Genomic DNA, 25668 nt, shown 5'->3' with positions numbered 1-25668 from the left:
GAAGAAGGCGCAGAAAAAACAGCTTTTGGAGTCAGAGACTGTGACACAGTTGTGAAACCTCGGGCAAGTCATTCTCTAGACCTCAGTTTCCTCATCTTTAATACGGCTTTAATAATGTCTGCAGGGTACTGTGAGGATGATATGAGTCAAGGTATATAACACACCTGGTGTATTCTGGGTACTCAACAAGTATCACTCCTTTCCTATCCCCGGTGTAGTGTAGCAGAAAAAAAGTCTTTCAAAACAAGAGAAGTGGCTAGGGACGAGAGGCCCAGAAACCAGGGTACCAACTATAAACCGGACTCCACTCAGCAAGTGTGGCCACAGGCGCAGTAGGAAGCAGGCCTCTCTGAACCACAAATTCAATCCGCCATGGGGGCCGGAGGCAGCACCGGGGCTTAGCCTTCAGACCATGTGATTACACCAGAAGACAGAGGGGCAGAGAGGCCTTTTCAACCTAGTGTTTAAAGACACACAGCAGGGTAAGCATTTCAGTTATTTTTAGTTAAAGAAAAACAGCCTTTTCCAAGGGTGACAAAATGAACTGAAGGTTAGGAGGAAGTAGGGTGTGGGCTGCTCAAAGCTCTTGCTCCAAAATCTGGAGGTGAGGAAAGAATGCCCTTCCAAGGATTCAAGGGTGATTGGCCAGCAGAGGGATGACTTTGATGACTTTGGTCACTGGGTTGGTCTAAGTACGCTCTAAGGTGATTTCCACCTGCCAGTTGGTTGACATGATTAAACATTATTATTCTTGGGAGCTATTAAATTAAGGAATGATGCAGGGAGCCAAGAGACTGGCTTATTCAGTTGGATTCTGAATCACAATCAGGAAATAGTCTTTATCTGCAAAAGAGAAAAATGAAAAAATAAATCACTAAATCATTAAATCATTAAATCACCAACCATAAAAGGGGAGGGGAACAATAAAAAGCATCAATGCTCAGCCTACTTCCTACTGTCGGGAAAACGGAAGATGAATTTGCAAGTCTCCCAAGGGGGCTTCTGCCGGGAAAGCAGAGCCCCTCCCACCCGGCAGCCACGGCCTGCAGCACATCCTCTTTTCTAATCTTCATGGTACGGCATGGTGCCAACAGGGAGGTAGGAGTATCATCCCTGTTTTCTGGGTACGAAACTCAGGTTCAGAGAATTTAAATGAATTCCTTATGGCAGTGGTTCGCAAACTAGAGGGCACATGAATTACCTGGAGGGCTGGGCTCAAAACAAACACTACTGGGCCCCACCCCTAGCCCTTTGGATTCAGTAGGTCTGGAGTGGGGCCCAAGAATTTGCATTTTTTAAATTAAGTTTTTATTTTTTTATTATTTTTTTTAAATTATTTTTTTAAAAGATTTTATTTCTTTATTTGACAGAGAGAGAGAGCACAAGCAGGGGGAGTGGCAGGCAGAGGCAGAGAGAGAAGCAGGTTCCCCGCAGAGCAAAGGAAGCCTGATGTGGGACTCGATCCCAGGACCCCAGGATCATGACCTGAGCCGAAGGCAGTCGCCTAACCAACTGAGCCACACAGGCGCCCCTAAGTTTTTATTTTTAAATTTGTATTTATTTCTTTAAAGTTTTGTTTGTTTATTTATTTACTTACTTACTTCTCGCTACACCCAACGTGGGGCTCAAACTCACAGCCCCGAGATCAAGAAGAGTCACATGCTCCTCTTACTGAGCCAAGCAGGGGCCCCTAATCAAGTTTTTAATTTTAATTCCAGTATAGTTAAAAGAATTTGCTTTAACAAGTTCCCAGGTAATGCTAATGCTGCAGGTTCTGGAACAACCACTAGGTTAAGGTTGCTCTTCATTTTATTTTAGAAGAAACTGGAGAAGCAGGGCATTCAACTTTGCCCATTTAAACCAAAATATTTATCAAGGCTTCCATGTGCCCAGTCCTGGGCCAACTGCTTCTCATACGGTACCTCAATAAATCACTCTATGAGACAGACACTAGTGTTTTCCACTTCACTGACGCCCTGGGAGTTAAATGACTTGCCCAAGCCAAGGCAAAAACTCAGTGTGGGGTAGCTAGCTGGGTCTGACCCAGATGCTCTGCATGCCTCTGGTCTGCCCTCTGTTGAAGAGGGGAGAAATGGCAGGACCTTGGCCTTGTCTGCTTTGTGTGTGCTGATTCAAACCTAAAGTTTGCTTCTTCCCATGATGACAGGCTGTTGCAGATTGGCAGAAACAGATTTTATAAGACTAAGAGTTTCATGGCTAAGCAATCTGTATAAATTGAAATCACTTACAAATAAAAATAGAAATAATTAACAAGCCACCAATAGAAACAGACAAAATTAGCAATATAGTGTCTTTTCTTCCAAATATCAAGCTCTAAATTCAATAATATCATTCCAAGTGCTTTGTGGGAAGCAGAGTGTTAAAGCTTGATTATGCTACATTAACTTGGCCTTATATTAATGAGGTTAATAAATGAAAACCAAAAGTCTACCTTAAAACGTCTTTTTGCATGGGCTATTCTGGGCCAGGATGGGGTGAAATCTGGCACACATATGGAGGACTAAACTATCTGAAACTACCTGTTGTTATTTGTGGTCTGGGAAGCAGCTTCTCAGTTTGATCAACCAGAATGATTAGGTGGGAAGAAAGGGACAGTGGACTTCCTTCCTGGGCAGAGCTCTTCCAAATTGTTTCCATGCTGTGGGGAGCTAATTATAGTCGCAGAAGGACCCATCTCAACATGCAGCAACTAGGCCTGTTTTATGCTGGGGGCCATCCCCATGGGGCTTGTGCTCTGTGGAAACCTAAGGCAATCTAGTCCTAATGCTTCAGAGGCTCTTGTCAGTGGCTCCGGCCCACAAGAGTTCTGGCACCAAAATCCTATATATATATTTTGCCATATCAAAGTGCGTGAGTCAAGGTGTCAAATCATTGGTTTTCATCTTAAATACCATGTCCCACAGACATTCCTGACCCCCATCCCCACAGCTCACCCCACCTCTTAGTCCCACAGTGCAGGGTCAGCAATGGAGGGAGATTTAGGGAAATCATTCATATATTTACTCATCAACTATTTGTTAAATGCTTACTATGTGCTTACAAATCTGTCTTCTTAGAACTGTCAGGCGGGGAGACTTGAAAAAGCAGATGAGCAGGCTGGTTGGCTAAATGAAAAAGGCAAGATGGAGCGCTGCCAGCAGCAGGATGGCACGTGTGAGGGCCCAGGGAGAGAAGGGGGAGTCTCTTGAAGCTCTAGAAGGCAGCAGAATGGCTGGAGAAGTGGTGAGGGTGTTCAGAAGGAACACTCACCCTGTTGAAGGCAACCTCAAAAAGTCACACAGCTCTCCAGCACAAGAGAATGTGTGTGTGTGGCACTGTGGGAGCGTGAGTGCGAGACAGAGTGAGCGAGCAATAGTGAGAGGGTGTGCAGGCCCTCCCTGCAGGCCTCTGTGTGTCGCTCAGAAGGAGTCTAGCCATTCCATCCTCATCTCCACTGACAAACCCGAGGGGCTTCTGGGCCTGTGAACTCCAAGGAGAACCTCTAACTTGGGAGTTGCCAACCCTGGACTCAAGCACCAACCACACCCATTAACTGTGAATGCCTGTGGGTCCTCAAGGGCAAGCTGGAGATGCCTTTGCTGTCAAGGTGAGAATGGACAGTCAGGAACATACAGACGACTCTGCCGTTCTAGAGGAGACGTTCTTGGAAGCTTTAAGCTTAAAGAGAAAGCTGTCCATGGAGAATCTAATTTGGGAATCACATCATTTGTCCTTGCCTCACAATGTGTGCCTTCCTGTGGGCACAAAGTCTGCTCTGACATGCAGGGCTCTGACATGCAGGGTCAACAGAGGGACCATTCCTAGCCTAACTTTTAGGGAAGTGGAGGTTTGTGTAGCCATACAACATGAGTCTTAGGAGGGATTTGAGTTCAAATATTTCCCAGTCTTTCTACCCCACTCAGAGCCAACCCACTCAATCAGATGGGGTGTCTCAGGAGACCAGAGCAGTATAGTACCTTACTTGACAGTTTATAGACATGGAAATAGTGGTTCAGAGATATTCCGTGACTTAAGGTCACACTCAAAAGAGATAAAGCTGGGAAAACAGATTTTGTCTGCTGCAATCTGGTATTCCTCACAGAACCAGAGGCATCATAATGGGTTGGTAAGTGATGCATCAAACAGTGATTAAACTGATAAACACCATACAGCATGTTTTTGGAATAAATGCCTCTGAATTATCCTATGTTCTTCTCTGTGACCAACCTGCTCTGTCCCTACCCCTCTAGGAAGTGTCCCAGGGAGATTGTGAGCCCCTGTGACTGGGTCAATGGTTCTCCCTTTGTATCCTTCTAAGCAACCCGAATGGGCCAAGAAGGCCAAGCCTGAGAAGAGAACCAACACTGCCCTGCTACTGGGGTGGTTAACCCATCAGATTACCCCAGAATTCTGCAACCAGCTTCCTCATCATCTGTGTTGCCAAGCCCAAAGACATTCAATTTCCAGAGCCTCCCTATGGCCCTCCTTCATCCAGGTCCCAATCACAATCATATCACCTCTTGCCTTAAAAACCACCACAGGGTCAAGTCCACACAGGCAAGTTTGGTGTCTGATGCCTCTTCAAAAATGGACCAAACATCTCACCTCTCATTCTTTCCTACACATATTCTGATGGCCTAGACAAGCTGCACTGCAGCCTACCTGCATCATCACGTGCACACTTAACTGTGTGGCACAGCCAAAAAAGAGAGAGGGAGGAACAGAAATAATAATATAAAAATAGTCCTGGACAATTAATCTGTCCACTACTCCAGTCTGTGAGTGAGGTGATGCAGGCCAGGACAGGTAGCCCTGATGTTCCCTCCTGTGGTGCCAGTCCTTGTGGGCTCCTCCCAGGAGGCGCATTTCATCATCCTGCAAATGATCCTAAGATCTAAAGACAGGTATAGTTTGTACTACACAGCTCTTAAATGCAGGCCAAGCACTGCATGAGAAATAAAAGCAGCAATCTGTTCCAACACTGGAGGAAAAACTGGCCATATGGGGCCCAGAGAGACAGGACTATACTTTAGAAGTGGGCAATTTAACATTTTTTCTAGGATAAAACGACCATATGATATTTTTGTCTTGTGCTTTGGTTTCAAATTACTGAGCTCTTTTTCTTTCAAACATAGCTTTCCCACCCCTTCAACTTGCTTACACTCTTTCCTGTGCCTTCTAGATTCAGCTCAAATGTCCCCTCTTCTGGGAAGACCTAATCACACCTCTATGTTCTGTGAGACCATGATTCCCCTCTGTGGCCTAAACCCTAGTACAGGGTCTGGTCTAGAGTCACAGTGAATAAGTATTTGTTGGCGGGGCGCCTGGGTGGCTCAGTCGTTAAGCGTCTGCCTTCGGCTCAGGTCATGATCTCAGGGTCCTGGGATCGAGCCCCGCATCGGGCTCCCTGCTCCACGGGAAGCCTGCTTCTCCCTCTCCCACTCCCCCTGCTTGTGTTCCCTCTCTCACTGCCTCTCTCTGTCAAATAAATAAATAAAATCTTAAAAAAAAAAAAAAAAAAAAATTTGTTGGGGATACCAGCCAGAGACTGGCTAGGCAGTGAGGCAATCAACTCTGTACCTTCAATTCTTCAGGCCTTGCGATGGCACCTATGGGGACACTAATGTGCCAAGTATTCCTGATAAGCTATCCAGAATATGCTGTGACAGTTTGCTCCCAAGTGGGAATGTGGAAGACCTCTTACCTGGTGCAACCATAATTTCATTTTTCTTGGAGCGAATTCGCAGGAAGGTGAGGTCATTCTGGGGGTCGATTTCACGCACCGTGCTCCGGGCCTTCAAGATGAAGTTGTGCATGAGGTTGGCATACTGTGTGGTGGTGGGATTGTCCATGGTGCTCTTGATGGGAATGCCTGAGGGGAGAGCAGGGACTGAGTAGGAAGTTGGAGCCCCTTTCTGCCCAAATCCCAACCCCACACCCTTAATTCAAGAGTACTGGACTAGCAGTTAACAGTCAATGCCACTGTTTACTGAGGACTTGACAGGCACAGTGCTGAGCACTTTAAGTATGGCAGCACCAGTCCCCGGAATTATGCTGGTGGTGGAATCACCATCTTCACTCGCCAATGAGGCAACAGAAGCTCTGAGCCTTCACACAGCACAGAAGCAGTGGGGCTAGGATTCAAATGCAGGCCTGTTGGCTCCACTGCTGGGCTCCTTCCACAGGCCACACTGTCTTCACTGGTTTCCAGCAATAAAAGAAGAGACTATCATTCAGAATACTTAGAACCTGAACAAAGAGAACAGCTCTTGTGAATTTGTAAATACTGAGAAGTAGGAAGAAGAAAAAAAGGTCAGCCTATGCCAAGACATTACCATCACTAGTGCTTTGCTCCAGTTCCCACCAAGGGAGGCTTAGGGCCCAGCTATAAACACATGCCTATACACATGTTGGTGCCCCTCAAATTAAAGCGTGTTTCTCTGTCTGCATATAGACTTGTAAACAGCATTGCTATTGCTTTCAAAGAGCCCACAACTGGCCATTCCACAGAATTAATCACTCCTTTATTGTTGGTACATAGGCTGGATTTTTTTACTTAATTACTATGCAGTGAACACCATTGTGTACCAAGCCTTTTCTGTTTTGAAGATTGTTTCCTTGCAATGAACTATTAAATGGACCTCCCTTACTGGTCAGTGCCTATCATCATGGAGATGAAAAATGGGGCTCAGCTTGAGCCACCTCAGGACAGAACCGAATCATCAGGTGCCTATGAATCACCAAGACATATCAGCAGAAGGCTCCACTGAGGAAGACTTAAGTGCCCACAGCTGACAGGCAGTTGTGATGAATGTGGCAAAAATGGCTGCTCACACATAAGTGGCTAGATTTGGGGGCACATGACCCTGCTGGTCTGGCCCACAAGCGACCAGCTTAAGGACTGGCCAAAGGCAATTACCCTCAGGCCTACTCACAGGTGGCAAGAAGCTGGCCCAATCTTGTCTTCTTAAAGCACAGGAACATGAGAGTGGGCAGAAGAGGACATAATAGCAAGAGAAGCAGCTGAGTCAGAAAGGCTGTTTTGAGCCAAGTGAAGTCATGAGGACAGACTGTAGTGATCACTTGCCTTCAAGGGACAAGAGGACTAGATCATTAGGGTTGCTATTGGGTCCTGGGTGGCGACAATGTGCCCACCAGGCCCCACTCCATAGCAGAATCTTCCTAAGGATGGCAGTATGAGCAGGTGGGGTGATGACTGAGGAGGAACTCTGAAATCTGATGACCTGGACTTACCCTGGCTCTACCCCTTCATGGCTATGTGGCCTTACACAAGTGATTTAACCTCTCAAGCTTCCGTTTCTTCATCTGTAAAATAATGCTTGTGCTGTGAGGATTAAATATGGCTAATTCATTTAAAAATGTTTAGCAAGAGTACAAATGTAATGTTGGCTTGTTATCAACATCACTACACAATAAATCCCATCCCCCAGGTAACTTGAGGGGCCAATCTCAAGGCCTGGAGAAGTCTGGATGATCAAAACTCTTGACCTTCTCTTCTTATATACCATATGGCCATCTTCTCTCAGTCCCTCTGCCTGGAACTTTCCTTCCTTCCCCATTCTCTCATAATTCCCACTGATCCCTCAGGTGTCCATTTTCTGGTGGATCTACCCACCTCCAGATGTTGTCAATACCTCCATTCTACCGATCCCACACAATTTTCCTTCAGAGTAGTTTCCTCTGGAGTTTGATATCACACCATTATGGAAGTGAGCAGGACCAGGTCTGATTTGCTCACCATTGTCCTTAAAGAGACTTCACTAAGCATTTATTGCAGACGATAAATGAGTGCTCTCAAGGGCTCCTTCAGCAGTTCGAATACTGTCATGAGTTTGATCACATTTCTACTAAGTGAGATGTGTATAAAGGAGACAAGAAGCTAATCACTTGTTGGCTCACTTTAAAAACAAAAGAAAATGGAGAGGTAGTAAGAAGGCGGGACAGGGACCAAAACTGGGGAGGATTTCAAATAAGGACAAGAGATCAAGTCCAGATTCACAGGATGTCAGAGCTGGAGACACCACAAAGACAGCCAAATGATTAGGTCGCCTACTCTAAGCTTCTGCCTTCACAAATGGGGACTGTGCAGCCTGCAGAAGTAGCTGGTCATGAGGGAGCACGATTTCTAACTTGGGGCTCAGATCTGTCAAGACGAAGGTTGAATAGCCAGGTCCTCCCACCAAACCCAGCTTCATCAATCAACAATAAAAAACATTAACAATATTTAACAGAGGCAGTAGCCCCCCGCCTTATCTGTGGTTTCACTTTCCATGGTTTCAGTTACCCGCATCAACTCTGGTCTGGAAGCAGATGATCCTCCTGATCAGGTCAACAGGAGCCTAATATTGCCTCACAATGCCTATGTCATTCACCTGACTTCACTTCATCATGTAGGCAATTTTATGATCTTACATCATTACAAGAAGGGTGAATACTGTATAACAAGGTATTTTGAGAGACAACATTCACATAATATAGTATACTGTCACTATTGTTTTATTACTAGTTATTGTTGTTAATCTCTTACTATGCCTTATTTATAAATTTAACTTTATCATAAGTATGTACATATAGAAAAAACCATAGTATACATAGGGTTGGGTACTATCCTGGTTTCAGGCATTCACTGGAGGCTTTGGAATGTATGCCCCATGGATAAGGGGGTCTACTGTATTTATTAAGCACCAACTACGTGTCAACATTGTTCTAGGTGCTGGGGATACAGCAATGAACACAAGAGACAAATCTCTGCCCTCATAAAGCTTACACATTTGAGTCTTTTATGTTGCCCTGTGTGGGTAGCAGCAGAAGATGGCAGGGGGTCTGAAGAGGTACAAATGGAATGGAATATTCCTTAAGTTCTTGGTAATTCCATTTAAATTCACACTTTTACTATGAAACATCATTTAAATTTGGCCAAGGCAAAGATGTCAAAGGCAGTGGCAGATGGCTGGTAAGTGACTGGGATAAGGGTGTGTCATTAGTTCAGGGGCAAAAGCAATCACTCTGGGCTGGGGTGGTCGGGAAATGCATCCTGCAGGAAAAGGCAGCTGAGCTGAATCATGGGGGTAGGAAAGCCCTAGATGGGATAATAGGAATCCCTAACTAATCATCCTTCATGGAAGCTTCCAGAGAGCTTAAAGGCCCTATAGAGCAGTGAGTTCTGACCACCTCCATCCACAGCTGGGTGACCTTGAACAGGTCACCTAATTTCTCTCAGCTCTGGGTTTCTCATCTGAAAAATGGGCAAAACCCCTGCCTTGCAGGGTCACGGTGTGAAATGTGAGACTAAAGTGGGAGCTCTGTATATGGGACACAAATTAAAAATAAATAAATACATGCAATAATTTTAGCATTTATATGGCAGTTACCATACATCAGGTACTGTTCTAAAAGCTTCCCTTAAAGGAAGGTAGTATAATTATCCACGTTTTACAGATGAGGAAGCTGGAACAGAGAGGTTAAGTGACTAGCCTAAGATCACACTGCTGATAAAAATTAGTAGAGCCAGGATTCAAACCTAGGCAGTCTGGTTCCACATTCTATATTCTTAGCCACTGGGCAATACTGCCACATTAGTATATGAAAAAGAAGTGCCCATTAGTATCCAGAAGGTAAGCATTTGGTGCTATATTCTCCCAATGAAAAAGTTCAAGTTTGGGGGCAGTTTTAAAGCGAAACTGAAGGCTGTGGCTTGCAAATACTGATGGAGGCCTATTCCCTCCCCATTTGGGAAACAACCCCAGGAGCTGCTCCCTCCCCATCTGAGGTCAAAAAATGTCCAGTCTAAGACAGTCTCTCTGGGGAGATATACAAATAGTCTTTCAGATCTTGGAGTAAGAAGCAGCCAAAAGAGATTGCCCGGATCAATCACTCCACTTATGGCAGCTGAGGTCTGAAGAAGGGAAGAGGAAGCCCCACGCCCTCCAGCTGAGCAGTGGCAGACCTGAGCTGGAACTTGCTCCTGCCTCCACAGTGTCCTAAGAGCCCCCAACCTGCTGCCTGCTTTGACCACATGGTATAATTAGAGTTTGACAAAGCTGCAGAGCATGTGCTATGCGCTGCCTAGTTCTGGGCTGGCCAGGGTCTAACAACTTGGAAAATAACATTCTAACTAAGGACATGCTACTTCTACTTTTTCACCCTTGATGACTTTCATTCTGCTCTATTTAAGTAGGCATTATTGAGAATTCTGCCTTTCTAAAAACAAGGGTTAGAATGACAACACATACACACAGAGCTCTCAAGGAGTCTCGAACAAATCAGAGTTGACTAAATGCACTGCACTAGAGAATGGGGGAGCCCAGCTGGGTGACCCTGGGCATGGCCTGGGCTACAGACCAGCAGCTACTCTCTGTTCCTTCACAGTACAGTGTGGGAGAGAGAGCACAAGTGCATTCAGACAGACTTGGCATGAAATCTTGGTTCTATAATGGCAGGCAAATCAATTAAATTTCTAGACTCCGTCTTCTCTACTGCAAAATGGAGACAACAGGGCTGCTTTACGGAATAAATGAAACAATATGTTTGTAAAGCACTGGCCTGTGGCTTGGCACTGAACAAGTGTGTGATAAATGTTAGTCGTTTTCTTCACCATGTCTACTGCAGTTTGGGAAAATTAGTATCTGTACTCTTCTAGTTGTTGAAATAATGGTATAGAAAAGGAGGGAGGGGTGCCTGGGTGGCTCAGTCGGTTAAGCACCCGACCCTTGATTTCAGCTGAGATCGAGCCCCCCATTGGGTTCAGCGCTGGACATGGAACCTGCTTAGGATTCTCTTTCTCCCTCTCCCTCTGCCCTCCCTGCCTGCCCCACAAAAGGAGGGAAAAGCTATAGGTATTAAGAAGTTGACCAGAGTATTATCTAGTAAAAAAGTAGAAACAGGGGCACCTGGCTGGCTCAGTGGGTAGATTGTGCAGCTCTTGATCTCAGGGTTGTGGGTTTGAGCCCCACACTAGGGGTAGAGTTTACTTAAAAATAAAAGTAGAAACCATATAAATGGTGGATGGTGGATAAACATCGTACTGGCAGTTAAAAATTTTGCTTATGTAAATCATGAAGAAAAAAAGCCAAAAAACAAGCTCATGAGTAAACATATGAAAAAGAGTAACAATTATAATTATGACCAAGAGAAGCTGTACCTGGGCAAGGGCTAAAAAGCATGGCATAGTAAAAAGTATCATCCGTCAGGGAAGTGGGATTGAGTGAATTTTTCCTTTTTTAAACTTTGGAATTCCAACAATAGTGCTAGGACACTGGAAGTGCTTAAAAAAGGGTAAAAATTAGATCCTGTATATGAAAGGGCTTAGTAAACAATAAGTGTCATGCTGTGTTTGGGCTGTTTTCTTGGGGCCTGCCTGTGAGCAGGTCATGGCCAAAAGGAGGGTGTACCTTCTGTGTTCACCACGATGATGCCCTGTACTCCCTTCTGGCTCTGAAGTCGCTTCAGTGTCTCCTCCACCTCTGCCTGCCAGAGAGAACAAGACCCAGGTTAGGAGGGGTCAGGAAGACCGGACTGACTCCCTCATACGCCCGGCAGATTAATCACACATTTGTCTTCCAATAACAAACAAGTGACATCCAGGCACATGGCACCTCCTCAAAGCTCCCCAGGCCTGTTTGGAGTGGTCCCTGGGCCATCCACAGGGCTTAAATCATCTGCTCACAAACCCCAGTATGGGACGTGGCTACTCCTGGCTCTTTGCCCACTAGGCACTATTACCTCTCCCTGCTTAGCTCTTTGGGAGCAGAATATAAATACCTTTTTTGGGAGTATAGACACATCCATGACTCACATATTTGGGACACTTGGGAGACCAGATTCTGATGATTTGAAAAAACCCTAACAGTGGTGTCTAACAGGAAGGAGACTAAGTTGTCATTTGTGGCCCAAACAGCACAAATGAAAATATTCCAAAGGAAGAAAAATGACTCCATGAGGATAAATTCAGTGACTTAGTAAGCTAGCATTGGAGACAGTGTGACACATGGCACACAGCCACAGGAAATGTGCCTGGGGAAGGGGCTCATTAATCCTGATTCTCCAGAAACTAGCACATGGCATTTGGGAGCTCACCCTATCATGCCAGGCCTTCTATATTATTATCACTCCCATCTCTTTTACCCTTCCTTCAACTCTCCATCTCCATGCCTATACCTCCCTATCTCTACATCTTTTTTACCCTAACAAGGAAATCCAGTAAATTCTTCTAGGCCATCTAAGACATACCTCTTCCACGAAGCCTTTACTGATCCCCCAACTCTGGAGTCTTTGCCCACTTCTGACTCCCCAAACTCTTGACTGTACCTCTCTAGGAATGCATTAGATACTGGTTTACTTGTTTCTATAATGCTCTGTAGAATAGGTGCTCAGTAAACAACTGCTTAACTGAACTAAGCCAAATCTGTGGATGGAAACTGGCCTTAAAGTGTGCTTGTTCTTAGGAGGCCCCTTCCAGACCAGTCCAGAATCTAGGCAGAAGCTACTCAAAGGCTGAGTCAGGCTATGTTGAAAACAGACGCCATCCACCTAAAGAAAGTGGTTCCCCACCCCCAAGGGCTAATGAGTTGGCCTGCAGGGGAGGAGCTTCTAAACAGTGATGGAGAGAGCACAATGAATTATTGTTTTTCTAGTAGGAACAAGGCTGACAATCCAATCACTACCACCCAGTCCCCAATGATATAAGAATACTCAAATGCTGGAGAGAAGAGCAAACAAGTTCCTCCTACGAGATGGCAAATAGGCTGACACCTCATAAATCTGGAGCCTGAGTAAAAGGACAGGGTTAGCTCTGTGGACATGAGTACAATACAGTGGTTCATGCATGTATGAGGTCATAATTCATTCAAGACTTTCAGTGAGCTCCTATTAAGTGCTATTCTGGGGAGGAGGGGTAAAGTACAATAGTGGTCAATATTACACAGTACTCAATCTGACCTGGTAACTTTCCCGAAACTCATCCTAAGGAAATAACTTAAAAGAAGAATACAGCAAGATGTCTGCCGCTGTGACACCTGCAGTTGCAAAAAACAGAAAGAGCCAAAAATGCCCAATAATTAGGAAAAAAGCCAATTATATTATAGAATGTCTGTTCACAGGAATATAATACACACATTAACAACGGTAATCAGAATATTTATATCACTACAAAAAGTTTGATATAACATTAAGTGAAAACAGCTAAATGCAAAAATAAAGTGCCTGATGAGGGCACATGAAAACAAGCAAGCTAGGGCTCTGAAAAAAATAAAAGCCACATTGAGAGCAGGGAATTACAGATAAGGTTTTCTTTTTTTTTTTAAACAGCGTCTTTTTACTCCATTATACTGTTTCTACTTAAAAACATTTTTTGGGGTGCCTGGGTAGCTCAGTTGGTTAAGTGTCCGACTCTTGGTTTCGGTTCAGGTCATGATCTCAGGGTCATGAGATTGAGTCCCTCCCACATCAGGCTCTGCACTCTGTGCACTCTGCTTGAGATTTCCTCCCTTTCCCCCAACTCGTGCTCTCTCTCTTAAATAAACTAAAAAAAAGAAAAAGAAAGAAAAAAGAAAACCAACAACAAACCACCAAACCCAAACATTTTTTTCTTTTTTTTAAAGATTTTATTTATTTATTTGAGAGAGAGAGAATGAGAGAGAGCACATGAGAGGGGGGAGGGTCAGAGGGAGAAGCAGACTCCCTGCCGAGCAGGGAGCGCGATGCAGGACTCGATCCCGGGACTCCAGGATCATGACCTGAGCCGAAGGCAGTTGCTTAACCAACTGAGCCACCCAGGCGCCCCAAACCCAAACATTTTTTTAACCCTTCTCTGTGTATCCAAGAAAGAGATCTCTAATATGAGGACTGTAGAGCTCTGACATGCTCAGCACTGACAGCTCGGTCAATGTGCAATCAACCTAGAAAAGGGAAAGAAAGCTAAAATCAAAGGTGTCAGAATAGAGGTCTGAAATATCCCCTGGAGGTTCGAAAGTGGGGCTGAAATGAAAAAGATGAATACTTCATAACTGCTATTCACTTCAGCCCTACTTCAGGTATATGGGTACCAGAAAACAATGTGCCAGACACTGTTTTGGGCCTGGGGATGCTATAATGAACAAAATCTAACAAAAACCCTTGGAAGGGGCAGACATTAAAAAAAAAAAAAAACAAGTAAAATATAGTGTCGGATATATCGGATATAGTAGGGAGGGGATCTGGAATGCAGGGGTTGATGGCATTTTTTTTAAGATTTTATTTTGTTTATTTGAGAGAGAGAGAGAGAAAACACAAGTTGGGGGAGGGGCAGAGGGAGAAGCAGACTCCATGCTGAGCAGGAGCCTGATGTGGGATTCAATCCCAGGACCCTGAGACCATGACCTGAGCCAAAGGCAGATGCCCAACCAACTGAGCCACCCAGGCAGGTAATTTTAAATAAGGTGGTCAGAGAAGGCCTCACCAAGGTGAGAGCTGAGTAGAGATCTGAGTGAAGAAAATGAGGGAACTAATGTGGATTTCTAAGGAGAGTGTTCCAGACAGCATGAAGAGCAAGTACAAGAGCCCTGAGGTAGCATGTTCCAGGGCTCACAGGAACCAGTGTGGCTGAAGTGCAGTGAGCCGCAGGCGGGCAGATGAGAGAGGGAGCCTGGGTCAGACTAGATTTCAGTGGGTTTGGTAGACCACAGCAATGACTTTGATTTTTTTTTTTTTAAAGATTTTTATTTATTTATTTGAGAGAGAGAATGAGAGACAGAGAGCACGAGAGGGAAGAGGGTCAGAGGGAGAAGCAGACCCCCCGCTGAGCAGGGAGCCCGATGTGGGACTCGATCCCGGGACTCCAGGATCATGACCTGAGCCGAAGGCAGTCGCTTAACCAACTGAGCCACCCAGGCGCCCAATGACTTTGATTTTTAATGGGGATGATATGGGGAGCCACTAGCAGGTTTTGAGGAGAGGAGTGACAAGATCTGATGTTTCAAAACAATGGCTCTGGTTGCTGTGTGGAGCACAGACTGCAGGGGGCACGACCAGCCCGCCTGAGCCTGGACCCAGACATGTGCCACTCCCTCTGAAGGAAGCAACCTTCTCTCCCTCAGTCACTGCTTGATGTAACTAACTTGCAACTCTTTGGATTCAGCTCATGAGCCTTCTGTGGGAGACCTACTCCCCTCTTCTGTCCCTCTTTTAGGTACCCTTGGCACCCTGCCTTCACAGCACTTACCACAATTGGATGTAACTATCTGTGCTCCTCTAGACCCAAAACACCCCAGGAACAAGGACCTCAACTTTATAGCCCCACTACCCGGCATAGTATAGGCTCAGTAAATACTTAAGGAACAAATAAAAAGCATTTTTACAACCATGTTTTACAAAAATCAACCTTTTCAAGTGTAGGAGGGGGGACATAGCCTTACAATACCCAGGGTAAACAAGAGCTAGGGTTTAGGTGATCCTACGTTTAATGAGAACCCGCGACCAAGACCTGGCTGCTTAAAGAAAACACACACCAAGAAAGGGAGGATATACAATTTATACATTAACCTGCTCAGTACCTGCTACAGGTCAGATATTGGGATGAATGTTTTCAGACACCTCTCTCATCTGAACCTTCCATGGTTAGTAGGATCTCCATTTTACACTGAGGAAATGGGAGATTCAGAAAGGAGTTTTGCCCAAGGACACACAGCAGGTCAAGAGAAGAGCTGAATATGCCACTGACCATAACTGACGAGGTCCCTGCCCGCAGAGAGCTCACATTCTGGTGAAGAGACATTCTTTTTTTTTTTTTTAAGATTTTTATTTATTTAATTGAGAGAGAATGAGTGCAAGTGAGATAGAGAGCACAAGCAGAGGGAGCTGCAGGCAGAGGGAGAGGGAGTAGCAGGCTCCCTGCTGAGCAGGGAGCCCGATGTGGGGCTTGATCCCAGGACCCCGGAATCATGACCCGAGGGGAAGGCAGGCGCTTAACTGATTGAGCCACCCAGGTGCCCCAAGATTTCTTTTTTTTTAAAGATTTTATTTATTTATTTGAGACAGAGAGAATGAGAGAGAGAGAGCACATGAGACGGGGGAGGGTCAGAGGGAGAAGCAGGCTCCCTGCCGAGCAGGGAGCCCAATGCGGGACTCGATCCAGGGACTCCAGGATCATGACCTGAGCTGAAGGCAGTCGCTTAACCAACTGAGCCACCCAGGTGCCCCCCCAAGATTTCTTTCTTTCTTTCTTTTTTTTTTTTTTGATGGCTGATGGCAAAGAGACATTCAAAAATCAAGTAACCATGATTCCTGCAGAGTACAGGGACAGGGCTAGGGGGCAGGGGAATATACTTTGGCTAGTGTGGTCTGGAACACCTCAGGATGTAATCTTTAAGCAAAGAACTAAATGATGAAAAAGAAAAGCACTCCAGGCAAAGGACTGAAAGCAAAGCCAGTGAAGTGGAAACAAGTTCGGCATGTTTAAGGAATAGAGAGGGCTAGTATTGCCAATGTTTTTTGATTCTTTGCTAATTTGATAGGCAAAAATCATATAACAGAAAGTCAACTTTTCTTTAACTTTTAAGAGTTATCAGTGAAGTTGAAATGAAACTTATTGACTGTTTACATCTCTCAATTTTGAGTCTTTTGATTTTTCCACATACTTACTGATTTTCAAAAACTTTTGTATGTTAGGAATATTAGACTTTTGACTAGTATATAGTTAAATATAATAAAAATATTTTTCTGTAAGACTAGAGAATAGTCTTTTCCAACATGATCCCAACCAGTAGGATGGGGCTAGGCCTGGGTGAGTTGGGGATCATGAGGTCTAGAGGGGTCTCCAGGAGACAGAAGGGCACCAGCTATCTATCTGGGTTCAGGAGAAAGTGCTTAAAACAAACCTCAAGTTCAGACTTAAAAGAGCCAACAAGAAAAACTAATGTTGCCAAAAAGCCACAAGCAGCAATCCTAGGCAGGCATCCAAGTCATGCCAGCTCTAGATCAAACTTTGTCATTCTGCAGAGCTAGCCAACTGGTACCAGAAATATGGTGGATATGTAATAGGGTGGATATGGAGTCCCTCAGGGTTGGCTCACAATCACAATCCTGTCCTGCTCCTAGAGAGAGCCCAACTAGTATCCTCTGCATCCTGGGTCCTAAGTACTACTAACATGGGTGTCTGCATCAGGCAAGAAACAAGCCTTCTGGGTTCTTTAGTTCCCAGCTGCGAGTTGCTGACAGATAGAAAAACAAGTAGCAGTAAAACTCCAGGATTATTTATTGGTTCAGCGTAAGAGGATTAACCATCAGAAGCGTATGATTCACAAAGAAACTGTGACCAATCTGACTGCTAAGCATAAACATTTGTATAATTTGTATTGTAAAATTTGTATAAAACAAAAATGAATCAAAAGGACAAAAAACCCTGCATCTAATATAACAAAAGAGTAATTCCAAAACATCACACAAAAATGATTAAGAAAATAAAAGTCTAGGGGCACCTGCGTGGCTCAGTTGGTTAAACGTCTGCCTTCAGCTCAGGTCATGATCCCAGGGTCCTGGGATTGAGTCCTGCATTGGGCTCCCTGCTGAGGCAGGAGTCTGCTTCTCCCTCTACCCTTCCCCCCTACTCGTGATCTCTCTCTTTCACCTTCTCTCTCTCAAATAAAGTCTTAAAAAAAAGAAAGAAAAATAAAGTCTAAAAGTTAAGTGGGCAAAAAGGATACTAGCAGAAAATATACCTAAGAGAAATTACAAACACACAAACGTGTTCACTGTTTCTTGAAAAAGGAGACATTTCATTTCATTCCTAAAAAAATGAAAAATTGTAGCAATGAAGTACCTTTTTTTTTTTTTTAAGATTTTATTTATTTTTTGACAGAGAGAGAGACAGCGAGAGAGGGAACACAAGCAGGGGGAGTGGGAGAGGGAGAAGCAGGCTTCCTGCGGAGCAGGGAGCCCGATGTGGGACTTGATCCCAGGACCCTGGGATCATGACCTAAGCGGAAGGCAGTTGTTTAACGACTGAGCCACCCAGGTGCCCCTGATGAAGTATCTTTTAAATCTAGCAGTTATGGCAAAATTGGTACAAAGGCAATTCAACCTTCTGGGAAAGCTATAGAACAACACTACTGCAAGACCCATAAGTTTTGGTCCCTTGGCCTCGAAGTTCTTTTCCTGAGAATTTCTCCTAAGGAAATACTCTAATAATTTTTTTAAAATACTCTACACATACAGAAGTACTCATCACAGCGTTATCTCAACTAATGAAGAGCTAGAAATAACCCAAATGTACACCAGGGGGAATGGTTTCACAAATTATGGTACAGCTATTTTACTATTATTTGGTCACTAAAAATAATTGATCACAAAGGTGATGTAGCAACAAGGTTAAATGTCTTTGGACATTAAATCAAACAAAAAAGAACAAGAATGTACATCTTGAAAAATAGACACATGTGAACCAAGAGGAAGGAGAACATACAAAGATGAAAATAGTTGTGTGGTGAAGTAAAACTAGAGAGAATTATGGATGATTTTTATATCACCATTCTGAAGGGCAATTTGGCAGTTTCTACCAAACTATAAAATATGCATGCCCGAAGTAACACTTCTAGGAATCTATCCTATATCTGACATAGACACTAGCATGAGCACACACACATACACAAAAAGATAACAGTTACTGCAGGGGCACCTGAGTGGCTCAGTAAAATGTCTGACTCTTGATTTCGGCTCAGGTCATAATCTCAGGGCCCTGGGATGGAGACCAGAGTCCAGCTCTGTGCTCAGTGGGGAGTCTGCTTGAGAATCTCTCTCCCTCTCCCCCCGCCCACTTGCATTCTCTCTCTCAAATAAATAAATAAATCTTTAAAAAAGAAGACAACAGTGACTGCAGCACTGTCTACAGTGAAAAACTGTAAATCACCTAAATGTATTTACTGCAATGGAATATCCCCTTAAAAAGAATGAAGATTTGTATATATTGCCATGGAAAAATGTTTGGTATTTTTTTTTTTCTTTTAAAGATTTTATTTATTTTTTAGAGAGTGAGCGAGAGAGAAACAGCATGAGAGGGGCGAGGGTCAGAGGGAGAAGCAGGCTCCCCGCTGAGCCGGGAGCCCGATGTGGGACTCGATCCCAGGACCCTGGGATCATGACCTGAGCTGAAGGCAGACGCCTAACCATCTGAGCCACCCAGGCGCCCAAAATGTTTGGTATTTTTAAGTGAACAGTGTAAGCTTTAGAAGGAGATATCTCTTTCTATATATAGCCTAAAGTAAACTTAATATGTAGAAATATAAACGTTCCAGTTTCATGTGATAAACAGCTTATATATAAATGTGCTTATGCACTAATCAAATCTAGGAGGAAACACACCCAACGGCCAACAGTCGTTTACCACAGCAGAGTGATCTGGGTACCACATGCACTTTCTACATTACATACTTTGAAACTGCTTGAATTGCTTAATATGTGCATCTAAATATGTTTTGCCTTTATGAGTATAAACACACAGTAGCATGGTACAGGTTACAGTAAACTACCATTTGTGTCAGAAAAAGAGGGAGCAGGGGCGCCTGGGTGGCTCAGTCAGTAAAGCGTCTGCCTTCAGCTCAGGCCATGATCCCAGGGTCCTGGGAGGACTGTTTCTCCCTCTCCCTCTCCCCCTGCTTGTGTTCCCTCTCTCTGTCAAATAAACAAATAAAATCTTTAAAAAAAAAAAAAGAAAAAGAGAGAGCCTATACATGCCTGTATTTGCGTGTAGATATATAAGAAACTAATTTTCAACTCTGGAGACTGAGGCTGGGGATTAGGGCTGAGTGGGAGATTTATTTTTCAGTTAGATCCTTTCAGATTATTTTTTCTTACTGTGTGCAAGTATCATCTGTTAAAAATTAATTTTTTTTTACAGTTTAAAAAGTGATGTGAAAGATGAAGTTACATATGTTTTAGTGATGTAAACACATTCTCTGTGGTGTAATAATAAATGAAAAAAGCAGAGTCCACAATTGTACATTCAACAGGAGCTAAACTATATTAAGCGAAAACTGAAGACAGAAAGACAAGAATATGTCTTCTAATTATAAGTGCTTGCCTCTAGGTCATGGCACTGTTCCTTTTTCCTTTGCCATTTTTCTTGTGGGCTTTACATTTTTAAATAAGATTTTTGATTTCACATTTCAGAAGTCTCTTCAAGCTTTCTACAAGTCAGGAGGATAAAAAACACGAGAAAAACCTACAAAGGCATAAAGAGCCAAGAGTTCCTGCCAGCAAGGTTTTGGGATGCCCAAGGGTGGACCCCGTCGATTTCTGATTCATGCACCAAGTTCCAGACGCTCAAAAAAACCACAAGGACAGAAAGGCGTCAGTCAAGCTTCTAGGGTTCAAATCAACCTCCGCCATTTCCCGAGGCAAGGCACTTCATTTCACTCGGCTTTAGACTCCAAGTATGTCAAATGGGGATACTGGTCGCACCTACCTCACAGAGCTCTGGTGAGAAGGAGAGCCAAGATACGGAAAGCGCTTAGCAGTGCCTGACACAAATTAAGCTCCCAGGAAACATTATTGTTATCGCGCAACGAGGCCCGGGACGCTAGGATGCAGGGGCCTGTGAGCCGGCCTCCCCATCTCCGTCAGACCTTGCCGAGGCCCGAGCTCCGGCTTCCGGTCAAGGGTCAGAGGGATCCGGTGGCCCCCGCTTGGTCCCCTCTGTCCCCTCGGTCCGGGTCTGGAGGCCCGCGCTGCCCGGGTTCCGCCCTTCCGTCAGCTCGGGCCCAGCCCTGACCAACCCTGCCCAGCCCCGCGGATTCCCAGCCCGGCACTCTGAGACGCCCCCGGAGAATGGAGGGCCAGGCGCAGGGTGGTGGGCGGCCGTACTCGGCCACCTACCGGCCGCCAGCCACAAGCTCCGTGCGGACACTCACCATCTCCAAACAAACGGATAGCTCCGCGACGCCGGCACTCCGTCCAGTCCCGGTACCTTTCCGCGCCTGCGCACAGCACCCCTGTCAAAATGGACAGCTCTGGTAGCCTATCAGGAGCCAGCGTGGGACGGGTGGACAGGCGGATCTTTGCTCCCGCAGAGCTTGTAGGGAATTTACCAGGCACTGTCCGAAAGTGAAAAGCAGAGGAGCGCTTCAGCTATGGAAAATTCACAATTCCTTCTGTGCCCATGCTGATTAGTGGTGTCAGAAGAGGATCTCAACTCTCAACCGAGGTCTGAGCTGGCTCTGGAAGCCCTGGGTGGACGGTGGTGGGCGAGTAGGAAAGCGAGGTCGGGGGTTGCTGAGACCCCCTTTGCGCCCTCCTATTAAGGCAAAATGAGGCGCGGTGCCAAAATGCACCGAAGGCGCAGTAAAGTCAGGTAGTGGGACTGGAGTCATGCATCTCTGGGGTCTCCAGAGCGACCCCCTTAGGAATATTCCGGGCAGGTTCTCAGATGGGAGTGGTCAGGGCTGGCCTGGAAGTATGCAGGTTTAGGACTCCGGAGTTCAGCTCCACCCCTGGGTTACCTTGGAGAAACCACTTTACATCTCTGTGCTCCCTCATTTTCTCACCTTTAAAAGGGGGGAGCCTTCTTCGCAAAGCCCTACGTTGTCCTATTTTCTGTTCTTTTGCCTTTGTTAGAAAACAGAATTCGTTGGAGTAAATTTGAAGATCTAATTGGCTTTATTACACGAGTCATGAATCGGGCAGCATCCCAGGTAAGTAAATAGAGGGAAGCTCTCCTGAGCTATACAAAGACTTTTACAGTCAGAGAGAGGGCATAAAAAAAGAAAGCAATTTATCAGCAAGGAACGAATTATTTAGGCCCTTATAAGGGGAGAGGAACGGGTCAGTAAATTTACTAGTATTGACCGGGAAATTCCATGTTGACTGGTTCAAGATTACATTCCTGGGGAGGTTGCTCAATTCAACACAGAAATCTAACTCCAGTTTTTCATTCCACAGCAGCCTCTCTTAATTAGGGAAGAATGTGGTGCTACTTCCAGGGGGGTCTGGATGTTAAAAGGATCGGATAGTGACTTTACAGTAAAGTGAGAAAACTGGGCAGACACCACCTTAATCAGAGGATCAAGGTTAACATTACTAGTAATGGAATATAAACGTTTAGGCAGGCAGGCTTTGGAGTCACAGTCCAGAATTCCAGTTTACACTCTTCCACTAAATAGCCTCAAGTTAATCACTTTGAGCCTCCATTTTATTATCTGTAAAATAGAAACAATCATCCCTGAAAGTGGCCAGGAAGACTAAAAGACAGTTGCATGTGGCATATCTAACAATGTTTGGGACATAGTAATAAATGTTGATAGTTGTCCTGGGACTAAGTGAATACAGGTGTGGTATTGGTTGCTAGGATGGGGAAGACAAACAGAAGAGCAGGTCTGAATTAGAAATGAGGAAAAATAATAGTATGAGTGTTTTCACCGTAGATATGACTGCAAATTCTCAAGGTCCTGTCCTGTGAGGTGCCTTGAGGAAACCCTCTTGCCCACAGCAGCTTTGCTAAATGGGAACCTGTTAATAAGGGACCTTCTGAGGTCTTCACCGAAGACCCTCCTCTCCTTGCCAAACAGCAAGATATCCTGGAATCCTCCCGGCAAATGTCCTGACCACAAAGGAGCTCTACAGACACACAGGTTTGTTAACTGAAATAGGCTGGGAATGACAGCAATTTCTGTTCTAGAGTTACACAACAGGAGACATTTCCTAAAAGTCCAGATTAACAGCAGTCGGCCACAGCTGAGTCTTGTTCGATGTTTTTTGTATGGTTTGGGACCAGAAAGCCAAATGGTAAGAACAACTATTTCCCATGGAAATTTTCCACATGCTGGGAGGGACCAGTCTTCCCCCATTTTCTCAGCCACACTGAAACCAGATCTTTCTAGCTGCTTATTTGAAACATTAAACAGGATAGGGTCTACTTCTCCGGACCTAGGACGGACCTGCAGTTTCTGTCCTCTAGTCACTGTTAGTTCAGCGTTAAAAACAAAACCAAAACCAAAAACCAAAACCAAACCAATCCCCTTAGCCTCTCACCACTGGTTCCATTTTAAATGAGAGCATGATCACCTGGTGTCCTAATAAGAAAAAGGTCTACTGAAGCTAGAGAGTAGGACAGCTTTTTGAGGTCAGTCTTGGTAACGAGCTGGTGGTTCTCTACTCAGCACCCATGCTGGGGTCCTGTTTTAGAGCACCTTTAGTTGTCTTAGAAAAGCAGATGTCTTCATTTTGGTTCTCTTCAACATAGGTGACAAATCCAGTCTCACCTCAGTGGGTCTTTCTAGTTTTTCCTACCTACTCCACAGTACAGGCAGGTTATAACCTCCCCACTTAAAAAAGCAGAGAGGCAGAAATCTATACAACTCAATCATACAGAAAGAAGGCTTCACTGTAGGTAGGGAAAACCTCCTTACTCAAGACTAACAGAACAGTGTGCAAATAAAGGACCAAAAAAGTTTAATTATAAACGCAGTCTTACATCTTTTAAGGAAATGCAAGTGAGGCAGCCCCATGAAGGACCTTTATAAGAGCACTTGACTCCCTGTGATATTTGTAGAGTTACCTGAGTATTTGAAGTTACAGTTCAAGAAAACAAAGGAACTCCAATACAGTAATACACAATCCAGTGCTGCCATTCCGTTTTTAGTAAATGAAAGCATACCATATATACAAATACTTTTGTAAATAACTCTAATAAAAGAAAAACAAAAAATAAGGGGGGGCTGGAGATACCAACAATATTAAGTAGAAGTAATTAACCTAAAGGAGTTCAGATGGAATTACATCCAAAGCAAGGAGGGTAGTATAGAAATAAAGTCTAACTCCATGAGTCATCCCTGGTAACATTTTAGATTATTAACCAGATAAAAAGTGGCAGAGTGGGCTTGACTGAAATAGTTCATTTAGGATGAGATCTTTGTGGGCAAGTGAGTCATTTTTCACTTAAATTTCTGATGCATTGACATTGATACATCAGTCTCTTGATGAAAAATTAATACCTGAATTTTAAATAGAGTTATTGTAAGTCTTATGAAATTAGATTCTTCTGCACTCTGATACAAGATCATAAAAGACAGAGCAGGAATTTATTATTATGAGCTGCTGGATCAGTTTTAAACCACTCTATCTGATGAAATGAGTGAGGTCCTTCCCTCCTGACCCAGGCTGTGAAATGCTGCCTTCCCCAATCTCCCAAAAGAGCAGAAGAATAAGGCAATTGGCTCATTTTACTTTGTTTTTATTTCAACATAACATGCAGTAAAAAAAAATTAACAGGATTTATTAGCATTTACAATGCTTACAAAGAAAAAGGACTCTAAAAGCAATTTAGTTGATTTAAGAAATCGCTCTAATTGAACACTTACAATAAATCTATTTCCAAATGTTCAGTTTGGACCAAAGTTTAAAATAGCATTTGGTAGGTATTTATGTCTGCTGTCTACTTGTAGTATTTTTATATAACCTCTGATTCTTGGGATATCCAGCCCCCATTTTCCTAACACAGCAGGGAAGACATATACATGTGGCCATTTAAATTAAAGGAAGAAATGGAGTAAGGGAGATCCCAGGCTGCAAAAATATATACAAGCATTTACCTTTTCCAGAACTAAACGTTTCTTCCATAAAAATATTAAATAGCCAAGCCCTATAGAACTAGGGCTGGGGCTACTTCAAATATAACTATTCTGTATTTTAAAAATATAGGGCAGAAAGCCTTTTGGGTAATATTTATACATTTTCACACAATATTTCTAGGTCCCTAAATGAATTATCAAGCACTATGTAGAACCAAAAAGAGTCTACTTTTTTTTTTACAGTATTTAATTTAATCTCATAAATCTCTAGTAAATATTGTAGATAACTACATTTTAAGAATTCACCTCAATAGTAAGACTTTATAGAAGGCTTTATCTCCACAGCCATATATTACCAAAGTTCAGATTTATATAATGAATGGATAGTTGGCAGACATTCGCTCTGTAAGACAAAGCAATAGCATTTTCCCCCTACCAACAAAAAGGCAGAGTCCCTACTTGGAAACAACTACGGCTTTTAAGAGACCATACACTTCCTGGAGTATATGGAATAAAAAACAAAGATAGGGTTGGGGAGAACCTAATCTCCCCCCTTTACACTGACAATTTGTAGATGAGGCAACCCTTTCACTCACTTAAGTCTGCTTTATGATGGCAGTGTTTTAGAGCACAGTTACACAAGTTTAAAAATGTTTTTGTTGTTGTTCCAGAATGTAAGAGTAGTTAGGGACAAAGAAAAACCATTTTCTTTCCATGTGGAACAGGGTTTGCTACTCTCTGCTTATTTTTGGCTCAGTGCTACTTGTTCATGTTATGCTACTGAAACCTGCCAAAGTCCTGTTTCACGAATTATGAGGCTGTCCTCAGGGTTCAGCTGTGATGGGGACTCAGCTGACTGAGGCTTCATCCCACTGTCCATAAAGTTAAACCTCTGACAGCAGCCTTCCTGACAGAGTCTAAGTTAGGCCAAGTTAAAAGAATTAACTATAGAGACATTCAAAAGTGCACTAATCACATATCAATGGAGCAGTATGAAATTAAATAGTCATGGGAAAAAGAAGGAAAAGCCTGTTAAAATTTTCTGGAGTGAACAGAATATCCAATTCAGGACAATGTAAAGAATGGAAAGGACTACTCCAAAGTGTCAGAGAAATGG

At 44.0% G+C, this 25668-nt stretch overlaps 1 protein-coding gene across 2 annotated transcripts; it reads right to left on the bottom strand.

Annotated features, from left to right (window-relative positions):
- Positions 1-483: 483 nt before the first annotated feature.
- Positions 484-21054, bottom strand: DYNLRB1 (dynein light chain roadblock-type 1). Of its 2 annotated transcripts, none has more exons than XM_021689002.2 (4): positions 20898-21054; positions 11412-11487; positions 5705-5872; positions 484-843 (listed from the first exon to the last, which is right to left on the bottom strand). In XM_021689002.2, exons 1-4 carry the CDS (start codon positions 20898-20900, stop codon positions 800-802), a joined length of 291 nt encoding a protein of 96 aa, XP_021544677.1. In that variant the 5' UTR covers positions 20901-21054; the 3' UTR covers positions 484-799. The 2 variants fall into 2 exon arrangements, with proteins under 2 accessions (XP_021544677.1, XP_044774547.1); XM_044918612.1 differs by having other exon boundaries at positions 484-837; positions 20898-20966.
- Positions 21055-25668: the final 4614 nt, after the last annotated feature.

Source organism: Neomonachus schauinslandi, chromosome 10 (genome assembly GCF_002201575.2).
Source record: "Neomonachus schauinslandi chromosome 10, ASM220157v2, whole genome shotgun sequence".
Taxonomy (NCBI): domain Eukaryota; kingdom Metazoa; phylum Chordata; class Mammalia; order Carnivora; family Phocidae; genus Neomonachus; species Neomonachus schauinslandi.
Note: the sequence above shows the minus strand (reverse complement) of the source record. Positions and strands in the feature narration are given on the sequence as shown.